The sequence below is a fragment of the Ammospiza nelsoni genome, chromosome 6, assembly GCF_027579445.1.
Source record: "Ammospiza nelsoni isolate bAmmNel1 chromosome 6, bAmmNel1.pri, whole genome shotgun sequence".
In the NCBI taxonomy this organism is placed as follows: domain Eukaryota; kingdom Metazoa; phylum Chordata; class Aves; order Passeriformes; family Passerellidae; genus Ammospiza; species Ammospiza nelsoni.
In genome coordinates this window covers 10,292,092-10,306,016 of record NC_080638.1, presented here as the reverse complement: position 1 = coordinate 10,306,016, position 13,925 = coordinate 10,292,092, and the positions used below count along the sequence as shown (strand labels likewise).

Below are 13,925 nucleotides of genomic sequence, written 5' to 3'. Positions count from 1 at the left end.
CTTACAAATTGTCAGTCCAGACTAGTTTATTAATAATTACTTAAGGTGTGATCCTGCAAGCACCTGATCAACTTGTGGTTAATGTAACGTGAGCCACACTACTGGCTGAGCCACAATAGTGGTGGCTCAATATTTGAATTTATCTGCTAGGTCCTCTGAGTTCATGAGCTCTGCAACTTATTTTGGTTTTCCAACTGTGTTAAGGGTACTTTTGCCATCTAAATTTTGGGGATGTAGAGCCTCAGGCATTCCCACTAGAAAATAGGTGAGATTTGTTTGTGCCCAACACTGATGAGAACTTTGAATAAAGAGCTGCAGCCATTTCTAGACTTTGGGAATTTTGGTGGACTTCTCTTGAAAGAATTTTCCTTCTTTGACCTGAGTAGGTTTACGGAGTGTGGTTGAAGAGCTGGAATTGGAAAGAAACCAACTGCAGGAACAAATACTTTTTCTGGAAGAGCGTTGTCAGGATTTGGAAGACAGATTTCAGCTTCAAGGTAGAATGGAGGCTCTCCAGGTGAGCTTTGGAGTTGTGTAACTCTCATGATGCAAGAGAATCATTCTGAGTTTATGTTCTTTATATCACAGCCTACAGTAAGCTAAACCCATCAATTGGCAGCTGACAAAAAATGGCTGAAATCCAATTTACGCTCATTAATTATGTTCTCAGAGAGTTTGCACATCCTGTATTATGCTTTGAGGCTGAAGACTGTTGCTTTTGTTCAGCATGTGGAGAATTATGATTAGGATTAAGCTTTATTTGTTCTAGAAACTTAGTAAAAAGACAACATGATTTTCATAATTCTTTGTGAAGTCTTTGCCAGAAAGTCAACAATTAGATTTGGTTATGACTCGTTTGAATTTCCCACTCCTTATATCGCTTAAGTTTCTTTTCTGTAAGAGTGTATTAAATTTTTAAAATTTTTTAAATTTAATTTTTTATATATATGTACACATTTTTAGAGAAGAAACTGCTTATATAAAAATGATCCATAATTTTATATAAATGAATACACATGCAATCTAAACTCCAGATATGATCTAGACAGTTATATTTTAAAACCATTCACTGAAGGCCCCACAAAGAATAGTAGAGTTCTTTTAAAAGGAAAAGTTATTTTTAGTATTGCCTGACTGACAAATTACTGTGGTAATTTGGGAACCATATTTTCACTTAAGTGACACAACTGATGTTGTACTCATACTCTTGGTGCATTACTCATAGTTCTTTATCTGTTAAGTTGCACGTGTATAAAAAAGAATGACTGGTTTTAAGATGAGAGACAAGCTTACATTAATTATCGAGACTCTTGTAACAAAGCCTTTCAATACAGGTAACGTTTGGTGTTGAGGAAGAAGGGCAGCTGTTGAGGGCAGTGCAGGTGTGTTCTGTCTCCTCCAAAATGCCGCCTTCTGTTCATGAATGGTGACAAGTTTGCCACATTTGTCCTACTTGCTGTTGATTCTGGATGTGTTTTGCTTTTGGTTGTTGGTTGCTGTTGTACGATTTTTTTTTTTCTTTTGGTGGTTTTATTTTTGAATTGGTGCAGTGGATCTGACTAGAGTAGGAGAGATTTGTGCTGTGTTTGAAACCTCCAAAAGGCTGTGTGAACAAAGTGAAGTGAAGCTCTCTCATGCTTCTCTGGTTGTGATAATGCTCTTCATCATTGCTTTTTTGCAGAATGAAAATGAGCGTTTGCAAACTCAACTCACCCAATTGCGCAACCAACAAATGCGAGATGTGGAAAAGCATCAGATTCTAATCTCTGGCTTGAATGAGCAGCTTAAAGGGTAAAACCAAGGTTCTTTACAACACCACGCACCATTGGCTTTCTCTGCTTTAAACTTCAAATTCTGGTTAGGCATATAGTCTCTCAAAACACTTTTTTTCTCATAAAAACAATTACTTGGCTCATGTTTCTATTTCCAGTTGTGTTATTTTTGTACTTCAAAGTTTAAGTGGACAGTGTAAAAATAATGGTTCTCTTTGTTTGAGGTTAGTAAGCTTAGAAAACTTAATGCAAGCTTTGTTTTCAACATGTCTAAATATGTATTTTCTTTTCAGATTGAGTGACAGAAATAGTTTCCTTGAAAATTCACTTGGAGAAAGAGAACAAAAACTGGCAAGCACAACAGAAAAGCTGGAACAAGTTGAAACTTTGAGGAAACAGCTTCAAGAAAAGGATATTCTGAACAAAGAGCTCGGGGAGAAGTTTGTGCATGTTGAGCAAAAAGTAAGCTAAAATTATAGTTACTACTTCTCTTATTAGAACTGATGAACTTTAACCATAACTTTCGATTTGTGTCCCAACAGAATTATTGCTGTTTTCCCAGTCTGAAAGTTTGTACTTTGTCTTTATAGTTTTATTCATTTAGTTAAGTTTGTTAAGAAATTTAATTTTGTAAGTAAGTACAATTAAGTAAGTTAAGTAATATAATTTTGTTCATTCTTAAAGTTTGGTGTAAGAATTTCTTAGACCCAACACAGCTTTGCATGAAAATATTTACATTTTAGTGGGGTGATTAAGTTTTTGGTTATGAATTTAAAAGTATAAACTTCACTGTTGTGTAAACTCAATACTATAACTGGTAACATCACAATTTTAATAGAATTCTATGTATTTCTATCATACGAACTATTACTTTTAATGCTAAGCTGAATGAAGCCTTAAAGAAATGCAGTCTGTATGAAGTGGAGAACGTTGAGCAGAAAACAGCCATCAGTGATCTCACGGAAAGAGTCGCTACACTGAAAGAAAAGGTAATTTATAACAATTTATAAGAGAAGAAATTCTGTGTTCATTTTTCATGGCCCATTTAAGTGTCAGCAAAAGTGACAGCATGAGCTGCTTTAAATTTCATACACTGAGCTTTCTGTTTGCTAAAACAATCTAAAGAAGAGCATCTTGTGACTTTACATTGGGTACAGGCTGATTGCCTCAAATGCTTGTCCTACGTGTGGGGTGTAGCTTCTCCCTTTAAAAGGTCTTTGGAGCATTCTTGTAACAATATTTTCTTACTGTTTAGACGTTGAAACAAGACAGCGTGGTGGAGTCCATGCAGCTGGACCTGGACCAGACAAATGAAGAGCTTGACAAGTTGAATTCAAGCCATTTGGAGGAGAGGTCTCAACTCATTCAAGATCTGCAGAAACGTGAAAGAGAAATTGATAATCTGAAAGAAGCACTGTCAGAAAAAGACAAGGAGATGTCTGTCCTGTCTCTGAACATGACAGAATATTCTGAGCAGGTTATGATCCTGAAGCATCAAGTGCAATGCAAAGAGGAGGAGATGCGAGGTTTGGAAGAGGCTTTATCAAAGGCTGAAAGGGAAATGCATTTGCTGAAGGAAGTGCAGACAGCTGATGTGAGAGATGCCAGCGTGAAGATGTCTGCCCTTTCTGAGCAGAGTGAGGCCATGAGAATGGAGCTGGAGAGAGCTAGAGCTGAGAATGAAGCTAAAACCAAAGAAAACGAGGAGTTAATCAGGCAGGGCACTGAGAACAGTGTGACAATTAAGGATCTCCGCTCCGAAATCAAGGCCAGCAATGTTGCGTACCATAACAAGATCACGGAGTGTGAGTCACAAATTGCTCTGCTGAAAGAGCAAATTACTAAATCATCTGAAAAGCTGCAAGAAACAGAGGATAAACAAAGAAAAGAAATGGAACATTTGAAATCTCAGCTTGAGGAAAACAGTGCTTTGAAGGAAAAATGGAACTGTTTGCTTAAAGAGAAAGAAAGCAAGGCACAGACATTGGAAAATGAGTTAAAGTCAATTAAAGATTCATACAACAAACTGGTTTTGGAAAATACTAGAAAAGATGAAGAGTTGGCTGAATTATCCAGAAAGCTCACAGAACATACTGATCATAAGGAAACAGCTGAAAAAGAGTTGCAAGAGAAACAAGAGCTCATTGTTTCATTAGAGCAGAAACTTGGGGCTTTGGAGAAGCAGAATGAAGAGACTAAACTTAAATTAATTGGGGATCTGAAAGCCAAAGAAGCGTGTTGCCAAGAACTTAATGACCAATTAAATGGAATGCATAAACAAATTAAAAAATGGGAGATAGAGACACAGGAGAAAGCTTCAGCTAATAACCAATTGCAGGCAGATCTTGAAGGGAAACAAGAAAAATTGGCAGAGCAAATAAAAGCAAATGAATATCTGAAAAAAAGTATAGGTACAATGGAAAATGAAAAGGAACAGCTAATCAGAGAAAATGAGAATTTGTCCAAACTCCTGGATGTAAAAGAGTGTGAGTTGTTAAAGAAAATCCAGGCTGTGACAGAATTGGAGAACAAGTTATCTGTTAGCACTGCTGAGTACGAAAAAACTCTTTCAGTACTAAATTGTGATAAAAACGCTCTGGCAAAAGAGATTGAACAACTGTCAGTAGTTGCCAAGCAAAAGGAAAGTTCAGTTGCAGAACAGCTGGGGGAGAAAACAAAGGAATGTAATGTGCTGGCTGAGCAGTTGTCTGAAAGCAAGGAACAGAGCCAACATTTGCATGAACAAGTGCAATCACTGCTCATTCAGCTGAAGGAGGTTAGAGATGAAGAAATAAAAAAAGAAGAAATGTTAAATAATAAATTATCTGAATGCAGTGGTCTAATCCAGGAGCTCAGCCATAGCAAGGAAAAGAATTTGCTCCTGCAGGAACAAATTCAAAGCATAACTTTGGATTTTGAAACTGCAAACAAGTCTCTAGAAGAGAAAAATCTTCAAAATGATTCATTGCATAAGGAAATGGAGGAGAGTAAGCTTTGTGTTGTAGAATTGCAGGATGAAATAAAAAATCTTAAAGATGAAAGGATTAAATTAACTCAGTTGGTAGAGGAAAGAGACCTGGCTGTGAAAAGTCAGGGTTCAGAACTTGAGAAGTTTCAGAGGCAAATATTTGAAAAAATAGAAGAAAATACAGGGTTAAATAATCAGCTTCAACTATTAAGCAAAGAAATGGAGGTGCTTAGGCATGAAAAGGAGGACTTTTCAAGGTTATTGAATGAGAAGTCACATGAATGTAAATGTCTCCAGTCTGAAGTTGCTTCAGCAAGGCACCAAGCAGAAACATCAGCTCTAGAAAATAAAAAATTGAAAGCAGACATAGAGACAATTAGTGTTACGGTAAACAAAAAGTCAGAGGAAGTAGCTGCTTTATCTTCACACCTGTCCCAACAAAGTCATAGTATTTTAGATTTGAAGGACCAAATTGACAGCCTGGTGATGGAGAAAGAAAACTTAAAAATTACTTTTGAGGAAAAAGAAAGTCTCCTTTCTGAAAAGGAGGCTTTGATTAAGGAAATGAAAGATAAAGTGGCAGGAGAAGAGCGATACGTGGAATTCATTGCAGATCTCCAGCACCAAATACAAACCCTGAGCTTTGAAGCTGAGGAGCTCAGACACACAATGCAGGCAAAAGAAAATGAATTTAAGAGGCAAGCCCAAGAATTTAAGTTATTAAAAGATAAATCTGAGGAGTCTGATGTACTTAGGGTTCAACTGTCTGAGAATATGGAGGTTATTTCTAACCTTCAAAGTCAGCTTAAAAACATGACAGAACAAGCATCCCAGTTGAATGACTCAGTTGCAAAGAAAGATGCATCTTTGAAAGAAAAGGTGGATGAATGCCTTGGTTTAGAAGCACAGCTTTCTGCCCTACAGGATTCTTGTGTTGTGCAGGAGAAGCAGTTACAGCTTTTAGCCTCTGAAGCAGAACAGCTAAAAGTACTTGTTTCAGAAAAAGAATCAGCCATCAACAGTATTTCATCATTCAGTGAGAATTTAAAGATGCAGCTTCAAGAGAAAGAGGCTGAGTGTGGTGTCTTAAAGAAACAGATAGTGGAGCTGCAGGAAATGAAAGATAATTTCCAAAAAGAAATAGAGCATCAGAAGAATGTAATAATTGAGATGGACCAGTCCTTATCAGAAAAGGAATCATCTCTTACAGAAAACAAAAGTCTCCTCGAAACTCTGACGGAGAAAGCAAAAAAAGATGAAGAGAAGACGCATTTAATTTCTCAACTCCAAAGTCAGGTCCATGAACTTACACAAGAACTACAAAACTCTAAAGAGCTAGTCCATGAGAAAGAAAATGCCTTTTTATCTCTTCAGGAGAAAATTGCAGCACAGTACGACCTGAGAACAGAGTTGAACGTTGCTCTTGAGCACAAAGATGAAGTTATTGCTGGACTGCTTAATTCCTTAAAGGAAAAAGATGCCAGTGTACAGTTGGCAGAGATCAATGTTAATGCTCTCTCTAGTGAGATTGATGTTCTCAGATCCAAATTAGAAGAAAGTGGAACAGCCATGAAAAACCTCAGTGAGGAATTTCAGGAAAAGAACAGGAAGCTTGATAATCATCAGAAAAAAATTGATTCTTTGACTGTTGAGCTTGACTCTCTTAAAAATGAGCACCAAAAAGCACTAGACCAAATAAATACCCGGGAACAAGAACTCCAGCAGAAAGACTTGGCTGTGGAATCTCTGCGTGTGACGTGCGCTGAACAGGCTGAGAAATTGGAATGTTTGAAGTTGGAGTTCAACAACTTAAATTCCAAATCATCTCAAGACTGCCATGATAACACACTTTTAATAAATAGTCTGCAGTGTCAAGTGGAGTCTTTAGAGAAAGAAAAAGCACTGTTGCAAGATGATGTTGGTAAACTGATGGCTGAAAACACACAACTTACTGCATCTCAGACTGATTTGCAAAAGAAATTGGAAGAACTCCGGGAAATCCATGAAAAACTAGAAACCAGTGAAAATTATTCAAGGATGCAGATAGATGCTGTCAAACTCCAGATGAAGACTGAAAAAGAGAAGTTACAGATGCAGGTTAGTGTGAAGGGTGAAGAACTTTCTAATTTAGAACTTAAATGTCAAACTCTTGAACTAAGTCTGCTTGAGTCAGAAAACAAGTGGGTGACAGAACTTGACAGGGCAAATTCACAAAATAATGATCTTACTGAGCAATTGAGCAGTTTAGAAAGTGAAATGAAATCAAAAGATAGCGAAATCCAGTCTTTGCAGCAAGAGCTGGATCTTATAAAAGAGCAATTAACTCAGAGCTTATCTCCATTACTTAGTAGTAGGCTTTTAAGTAAAGAAGAGAAGGCACAAATTTCAGATTCTGAACTGCAGCCAACCGATAGTAAAACTCAGTTGGAAAAATTCTCCACTCTGGTAACTGCTATTCTGAGCAAAGAAGCAGAAGGAGAAAGTTTGCAACTGGCACTTCTAGAAAAACAGAAAGAAATAGACAGCATGAAAGATGAATTAAGAAGTATGGAGTCGCTTGAGAAGCAGAAGGAAGTGCTGCAGAGTGACATGGAAAAGATGAAAGGCAAATACATGTCTGAAATGGAATGTCTGTCAAAAGAAATGGTCTCACTCAAGGAGACAGTAGGCAAACAAGAGTGTCTCCTGAAAGAAAGGGAGGAGTCTTTGACAGAAATAAATAAGCAGGTGGAATTTCTTCAGGACAAGATGAATAAATCAGAAGAAATGGTAAGAGCTAGTCAAGAAAAGCTGCAGGTTGAAGGTAAAAAAGTAGCAAATCTCCTTGAAGAAATGGGGGAAAAAGATCACCTCATCAAAAACTTAACATCCCAGGTCAATCAGCAGAAGGATTTAATTTCTGGTTTAAGCCAGCAAATGAAAGAAAAAGACTCTTCTGTTACCCAGGTCATGGAATCATTGTCTAATGAAATGCTGAATTTTTCTGAAGAGAGGAGTATGTTAAATGCCAAACTTGAAGACCTTGAAGCTGTTCATAATAGTTCAGTGGCAGAGCTAAACCGAGTATTGCAGGAACTTGGAGATTGTAAGAAAGAACTGGAACATAACCAGGTTATGTTAAGCAGTAGAGAAGCTGAGGTTAAAGATTTAATGAATGAAAAAGAGGAGATGAAGTGTAATCTTGAGAAAATGGGAAAGGAAAAAGAGAATCTGAAAAAGAAGCTTCAAGCAGCATTAATAGTAAGAAGAGATCTGATGCAAAAAGTTGGGAAATTAGAAAAGAGTGGACAGGAAGAAATAGAAAAAGAGCAGAAAAAAGCAGAGGACCTGTTGAAGCAAGTTAATGAGTTAACAGACAAACTGAAACTAATTGAAGGACAAAATAATGATTTTGAGTCTCATCTTGAAACTTTGAAACAGCAACTTGTAGAAAAAGATGCCAAGATAAGTGATCTGACCAAAACCTTATCTTCAAGAGCATCCTATTTAGAGGAACTTCAGCACAATATTGCAGAACTGAATGATGTCATAGCTGAAAAACAAAATGTTTGTGAGCAGAACCTAAAATCTTTAGGGGAGAAGGACTCTATGCTTGCTCATCTGCAATCCATGCTTGATGAAAGAGCAAGGGCATATCAAGAGGAACATTCTCAGTTGCTCTTGACTCTTGAAGAGGTGAAGTCTGAACTTAAAAAGAAGGAAGAATTGTTGAAAGATTGCAGTTTAGAAGAGCCTTGTTCAGGTGTTGGAGCTGGGAATGAGTGTCTGAATCCCAGCAATGACGTTAATGCCATGAATCAATTACAAAAAGAAAAAGAAGCTTTACAGAGGGAGCTTTTGTTCATGAAAGAAGATATGAAAAAATTCCAGCAGGAAAGGGAGGAGCACCTGAAACTGGCAGCAGATTTTGATGATCAAAAAACCCACCTTGAGCAGCTCAGGCAAGAGCATAAAGCACTCTGGGAAGTTCTCCAAACAAAAAGTAAAGAACTGGGCTTTAATCAGTTAGAATGGAAGGAGCTGGTTCCATCCAAGGCACTGCTGGGAGAAGAGCAAGCTGACCCAAGGAGTCTGGAATCAGACAAACCAAGAAACAAGGTTCACATTGCATCCTTGAAAGGGTCAGAAAACACAGTCACTTTGGTGCCAAGTGAAAACATTGAGCTAGAAGAACTAAGAAGTGATTATGCAAAACTTCAGGAGGAAACAGAGATGTTAAGGAAAGAGCTGAGAAAAATACTGGTTGAATTCGGTGATGATAAAGAAGAAACAAACAGTTTAAAGCCTTTGAGACAGGAGGAGCAATGTCAGGGCAGCTTGTTGGAGGACATAAAGCATCTGCAGAAAAAGCTGAAAGCACATCAGACTGAAACTGTAGAGCTCAAGGCAGTGCTTGAACATGTGAATGATGAGAAAAAAGCACTTATTAAAAAAAGTGAAGAGGATTACAGGATGAGCCAGGAGGAGCTGCAGAGGTCACAAATTGAAGCTAAGCAGGAGGTTGCAGGAAAAAATGAGGAAATAGAAGCACTGAGATGTTCACTTACGGATTTAAAAGAGAAACTTGGTCTGGAAAAAGAATTATTAAACAAAGCCATAAAGGAGGGCCAGGAAGAAGCCCACCATTACAAAACAGCCTTTGAAGACCTCAAGAGTGAAAAAGAGGAACTTCTCAGCTCTTTGGAAAAGTCCAATTTGGAACTAATTAAGATGAAAAAGGAGGTAGAACATTTCAGTGAAGAAAACAAAAATCTTGTGGCAGAGCTATCGATGCTGCGTGAGAAAGCCGAGATGAGTAAACCTGTGGTGTTGGGCAAAGAGCTTAAGGAAGGAAATGTGACTGAAAAGGAATTGGGAGAGGTTGGTTCAGAAAGTAATTCCCTTCAAGAGAATTTGGAAAGAAAAGTCACTGCTCATCAACTATCAGAGGCTGATTACTCTGGGAAAACTAAACTGAGAGAAGCAACAGAATGTGAAATCCAGAAAAAAATGCAAACAGTGGAAGAGCCACTGGCAAAACCTGCAGATTTAAATGATTCCAAGGCCCAAGAGCAAAGAGCTGTAACAGAAGATAGATCCAGAGAACGCCTCCAAAGGAAATTACAGGCAGCTTTAATATCACGTAAAGAAGCCCTGAGAGAAAATAAATCTCTAAAGGAGCAGGTTGATCAGCTGATGTTGGAAAGAGAAGAACTAATGAACAAGACAGGAATGCTGGAGCACTTGTTAGAGCTTGGCAGAGAAAAGCAGAGTTCAAGTGCTGTGGCTCCGTTGTCCGGAGAGGAGAGCCTTGCTTCGGAAAATGCGAGGCTGCTGACCGAAAATGAAAACCTCACTGCAGCGTGTGAAAGTCTGAAATCCACCATGGAGTCCATAGTTCAGGAAAAAGAGGCCTTTTCTTTCCAATTAAATACCTTAAAAGATTCTCAGACAGTTGAATTGACAGGATGGAAGGCTAAACACAGTGAATTAAAGCAGGAGTATGAATCGCTTCTTCAGGCGTATGAGAACATCAGTGGTAAAGTGGCAGATATGAGGCAAGTCATTGATGTCAGTAGGAAAGAGAAGCAAGAGGCTGTTCAAAGACTCAGGGAAGGACAATCTGAAAAGGAGGCTCTGCAGAAGCATTTAAAAAATCTCCTTGATGAAAATGAAGTTGTTAAGAACCAGCTGAAACAACTCAGTGAATCCAAGAAGATGGAGGTGGAGGAGTTACAGAGCAAAGCAGAAAGGCAGATCCGTGAGCAGGAGGCCAGGATGCAGGAACACCAGGATCGTCTGTGTGAGCTCACTGAGCAGAACCATCAGCTGATGGAGGAGAATGAGCAGCTGAAACAAACCTCTGAAAACCTAAAGCAGGCTTTAGAGAAAATTCAGAATGAGAATGATGTCCTTCATAATAACATCACTGTAACCAAAGCTGCACTGGGAGAGCTACAGGTTCAAATGGAAGTGTACCAAAATGATACGCAATCCAAAATCAGTGACGCATTATGTGAGAATGAATCACTGTTAAAGGACATTAATGTGTTAAAGAATAAACTCTCTGAAAAAGAACAAGCTGTGCTTGTCCTAGAACAAGAAAGAGAATTAATTTCAGAAAAAGCACAAGAAACTGAGAAATCTTTGCTGCACAAAACTCATTGTCTAACAAAGCTGGACACGGAATTTAAAAGTTTAACACAAGAAATTGTTAGTCTAAATGAAAAAGTTAAGATTTTAGAGGATGACAAATGCCTGTTACAGGAAGAATTAGAAAATGTACAAGAAAGTTCTTACAAAGTAAAGAGTGAGAGAGAATTTCTTGAGACAGAATTGCTTAATCATGTAAAAAAAGTTGATCATCTTACTGATAGGATGAAATCAGCACAGGTACAGAATAACTTGCTGTTACAGCAGCTGGAAGAGTTAAAGGCAGAAAAATCGAATGCTGTTAGAGAAAAGGAAGAGCAGCAGCTCCATCTTGTAAAGATATTTGAGGAAAAGGTGAAAAGTGCTCAGAGGGATAATAATGGGACTAAGAACAAAACAAAAGAATTGCAAGAACTCTTAAAGGAGAAACAGCAAGAGATCAACCAATTGCAAAAGGATTCTATAAAGTTCCAGGAGCTGATCCTGGATTTGGAAAGATCTGTGAAATTGTCACAGTCAAAAAATGAAAAATTTGAAAAGGACTTAAGTAATGCATCAGAAAAGCTGGCAGAATCAAATGACAAAATACTTCATCTCAAGGGGAAGCTTACTGCCCAGGTGAACCTGTTGGATCAATCAAAAAGGGAAGTGGACAGGCTTAAAGATGAGAATCTAAACTGGAGGAAAGAACTTCAGAAGAAGGGAGATGAACTGCAGCTTCAAAAGAGAGGATACGAGAGAGAATTGGAATTTCATCTCCAGCAGCTGAAATTGCTTCACAAAAGTGAAATTTCGAGCCTGGAGGAAAGACACAGTGCACTCCAGAGAGAAAAGGATCGGGTGATGGGTGAGGTCCAGGGATTGCAGGGGGAGGTCAGCACCAAGGACTCTCAGAACAAGCAGCTGCAGGCAGAGCTGAACGCAGCTCTGGCACGCCTGGCTGCTTTCACAAAGTGCATGTCCTCCCTCCAGGATGACAGGGACAGGGTCATCACCGAGATGAAAACCTGGGAAATGCAGTTCAAAGAGGCCATCCAAAACAAGGAGAAACAGCTGGAAGACAGTAACAAAAGAATAGCAGCCTTGCAAGATGAATTGAAAGATAAAATTACTCAGATTCAAGAACTAAATATCAAATACTCTGTGGTAGAGGAAACAAAGGATGAACTGTACTTGAGGCAAAAATCTGTTGATATGCAGCGCTATGAAGAGCTCTGCAGGATAAAGGAAGAAAATACCTTCTTTTTTAACAGACAGCAAGAGCTGGAGAGTGTTCTTCAGTCCAAAGAAGAAGCTTTGCAAGCACTTTTGAAAGAAAATAATTCTCTAAATCATCTCATAGAGAATAGTAAGAGTGCAGGAAGAGAGATAAAAGCTCTGGAAAGTAATTTTACAAGACAGGAGCAAGAATTGCAAGAGCTTCTAGCAGAGAAGGAAAAAATGAATGCTGAATTGCAAAAGCAGATCACCATTTCTGAGCAAATGAAGGTCATGCTAAATAATAAAGACAAAGAAATTTCCTTACTCATTTCTTCAAAAGGAGATGAAATTTCAGACTATCTGATTCAGGTACAGACTCAACATAGGAATCAGATCAAAGAGTATGAACTTCAGGTAGGGTCTCTGCAGATGGAGAAACAACAAGCTGAGGAGTCCTGTCAGAGGCTGGAAAACGAGCTGAGAAGTCTCCAGGTGAAAGCAGAAAAAGCAGGTCAGGAGAAGGCTGTGATTGCCAGTGAAATAGATGCCTTTAAAAAATCCATGTCATCTCTCCAGAATGACAGGGATGATCTTTTTACCAGATACAAGGAGCTGGAACATCTTCACCAGGATGTCTTAAACCAGAGGGACAGTCTCCTGCTTGGCAATGCAAGTGAGACTAATTCTTTGAAACAGGAGTTAAGGGTCCTCCTCAATCGGATTGATGATCTACATTCTGAAAATGCAATGCTGAGTGCACAGCTGATAAAATACAGGGAAGATCTAAACCAGGTTCTATCTCTGAAAGACCATCAGCTGAAGGACTTACTTAAGCAGAAACTGGAGTGTATTAAAAGCCTTGAGCATGAAAAATATGATCTTCAAAAACAAATAAAAGAGCTGCAGCTTTCCACTGAACTGCAGAAGGAGGCTGCTGTGACTTTGGAGCAAGAGAATAAAAAATTGGCATCTAAAGTAAATGATTTAGAATCTCTAGTTGCATCACTAAACAAAGAGAAACTTGTTTCGGAGTCTGGAGAGAAGCTGCTAAGTAGTGAGAGTATTCAGAAAAAAGAATCCAATGGGCAGCATGGAGGACAGCTTCAGAAAAAGGTTCAGGAGCTCCAGAAATCCAGAGGCAGAAATGCAGATGAGGAATACGGTGGGACTCTTTTGACACTTGAGGATGGAGATAAACCTGATGCTTCTGCAGAGGAGATGCTGCTTGAAGTTCAGTCTCAAAACAGGGAGTTGAGATCCCAAAATGAGGCCTTTGGGAAGGCAATGAGTGCTCTGCAGAATGACAGAGATCGAATCATAGAGGACTTCAGAGTTCTTCAGAGCAAATACACCTCTGAGCTCAAGACAGAAAGAAAAAAAGGAGATGAACTTGCAGCTGAATTGGAGGGATTTAAATCCCATCTCATTAGTATTCTCAAAGAAAACTCTCTGGTGCATGGGGATGTCCTTGATGCTGCAGGCCAGGTTAGCCTTGCCCGGGTGGCTGACGACTTTGGAAGTGTCTGCAGGACTTTGGTCACTCGGGAGCTGGAGGTGAGCAGGCTCTCAGCCGAGTGTGGGAGTTATGCCCAGCAGATGGAAGCGTTTGCCAAGGCCATGGCCAGTCTCCAGGATGACCGAGACAAATTGCTGCAGGAGCTCAGCCATCAGAAGGTAACTTCTGAAGCTCACCAGGGCACAGCTTCGTTTCCCATTGATTGCAGCAGCATCAATGAGAAAAACACTGTTAAAAATAGTTTGGATGTGCCTCAGAACAATGGGGAAACTTTGGTAAGTTGTAATTAGCCACATGGCTCTGTGATTTATTTTATTCTTTGTGCAGAAAATGCTCA

At 38.9% G+C, this 13,925-nt stretch overlaps 1 protein-coding gene across 3 annotated transcripts in view; it reads left to right on the top strand.

Moving 5' to 3' along the window:
• The window catches only part of LOC132075008 (golgin subfamily B member 1-like), a 34,558-nt gene that overhangs the window by 14,540 nt on the left and 6,093 nt on the right, over positions 1-13,925 (top strand). For all 3 annotated transcript variants that reach the window (XM_059475136.1, XM_059475137.1, XM_059475139.1), the window contains 6 exons: positions 387-517; positions 1,335-1,382; positions 1,682-1,791; positions 2,066-2,234; positions 2,657-2,761; positions 3,028-13,863. In XM_059475136.1, the coding sequence (XP_059331119.1) occupies positions 387-517; positions 1,335-1,382; positions 1,682-1,791; positions 2,066-2,234; positions 2,657-2,761; positions 3,028-13,863 (11,399 nt within the window). The remainder of the gene's footprint in view (positions 1-386; positions 518-1,334; positions 1,383-1,681; positions 1,792-2,065; positions 2,235-2,656; positions 2,762-3,027; positions 13,864-13,925) is intronic.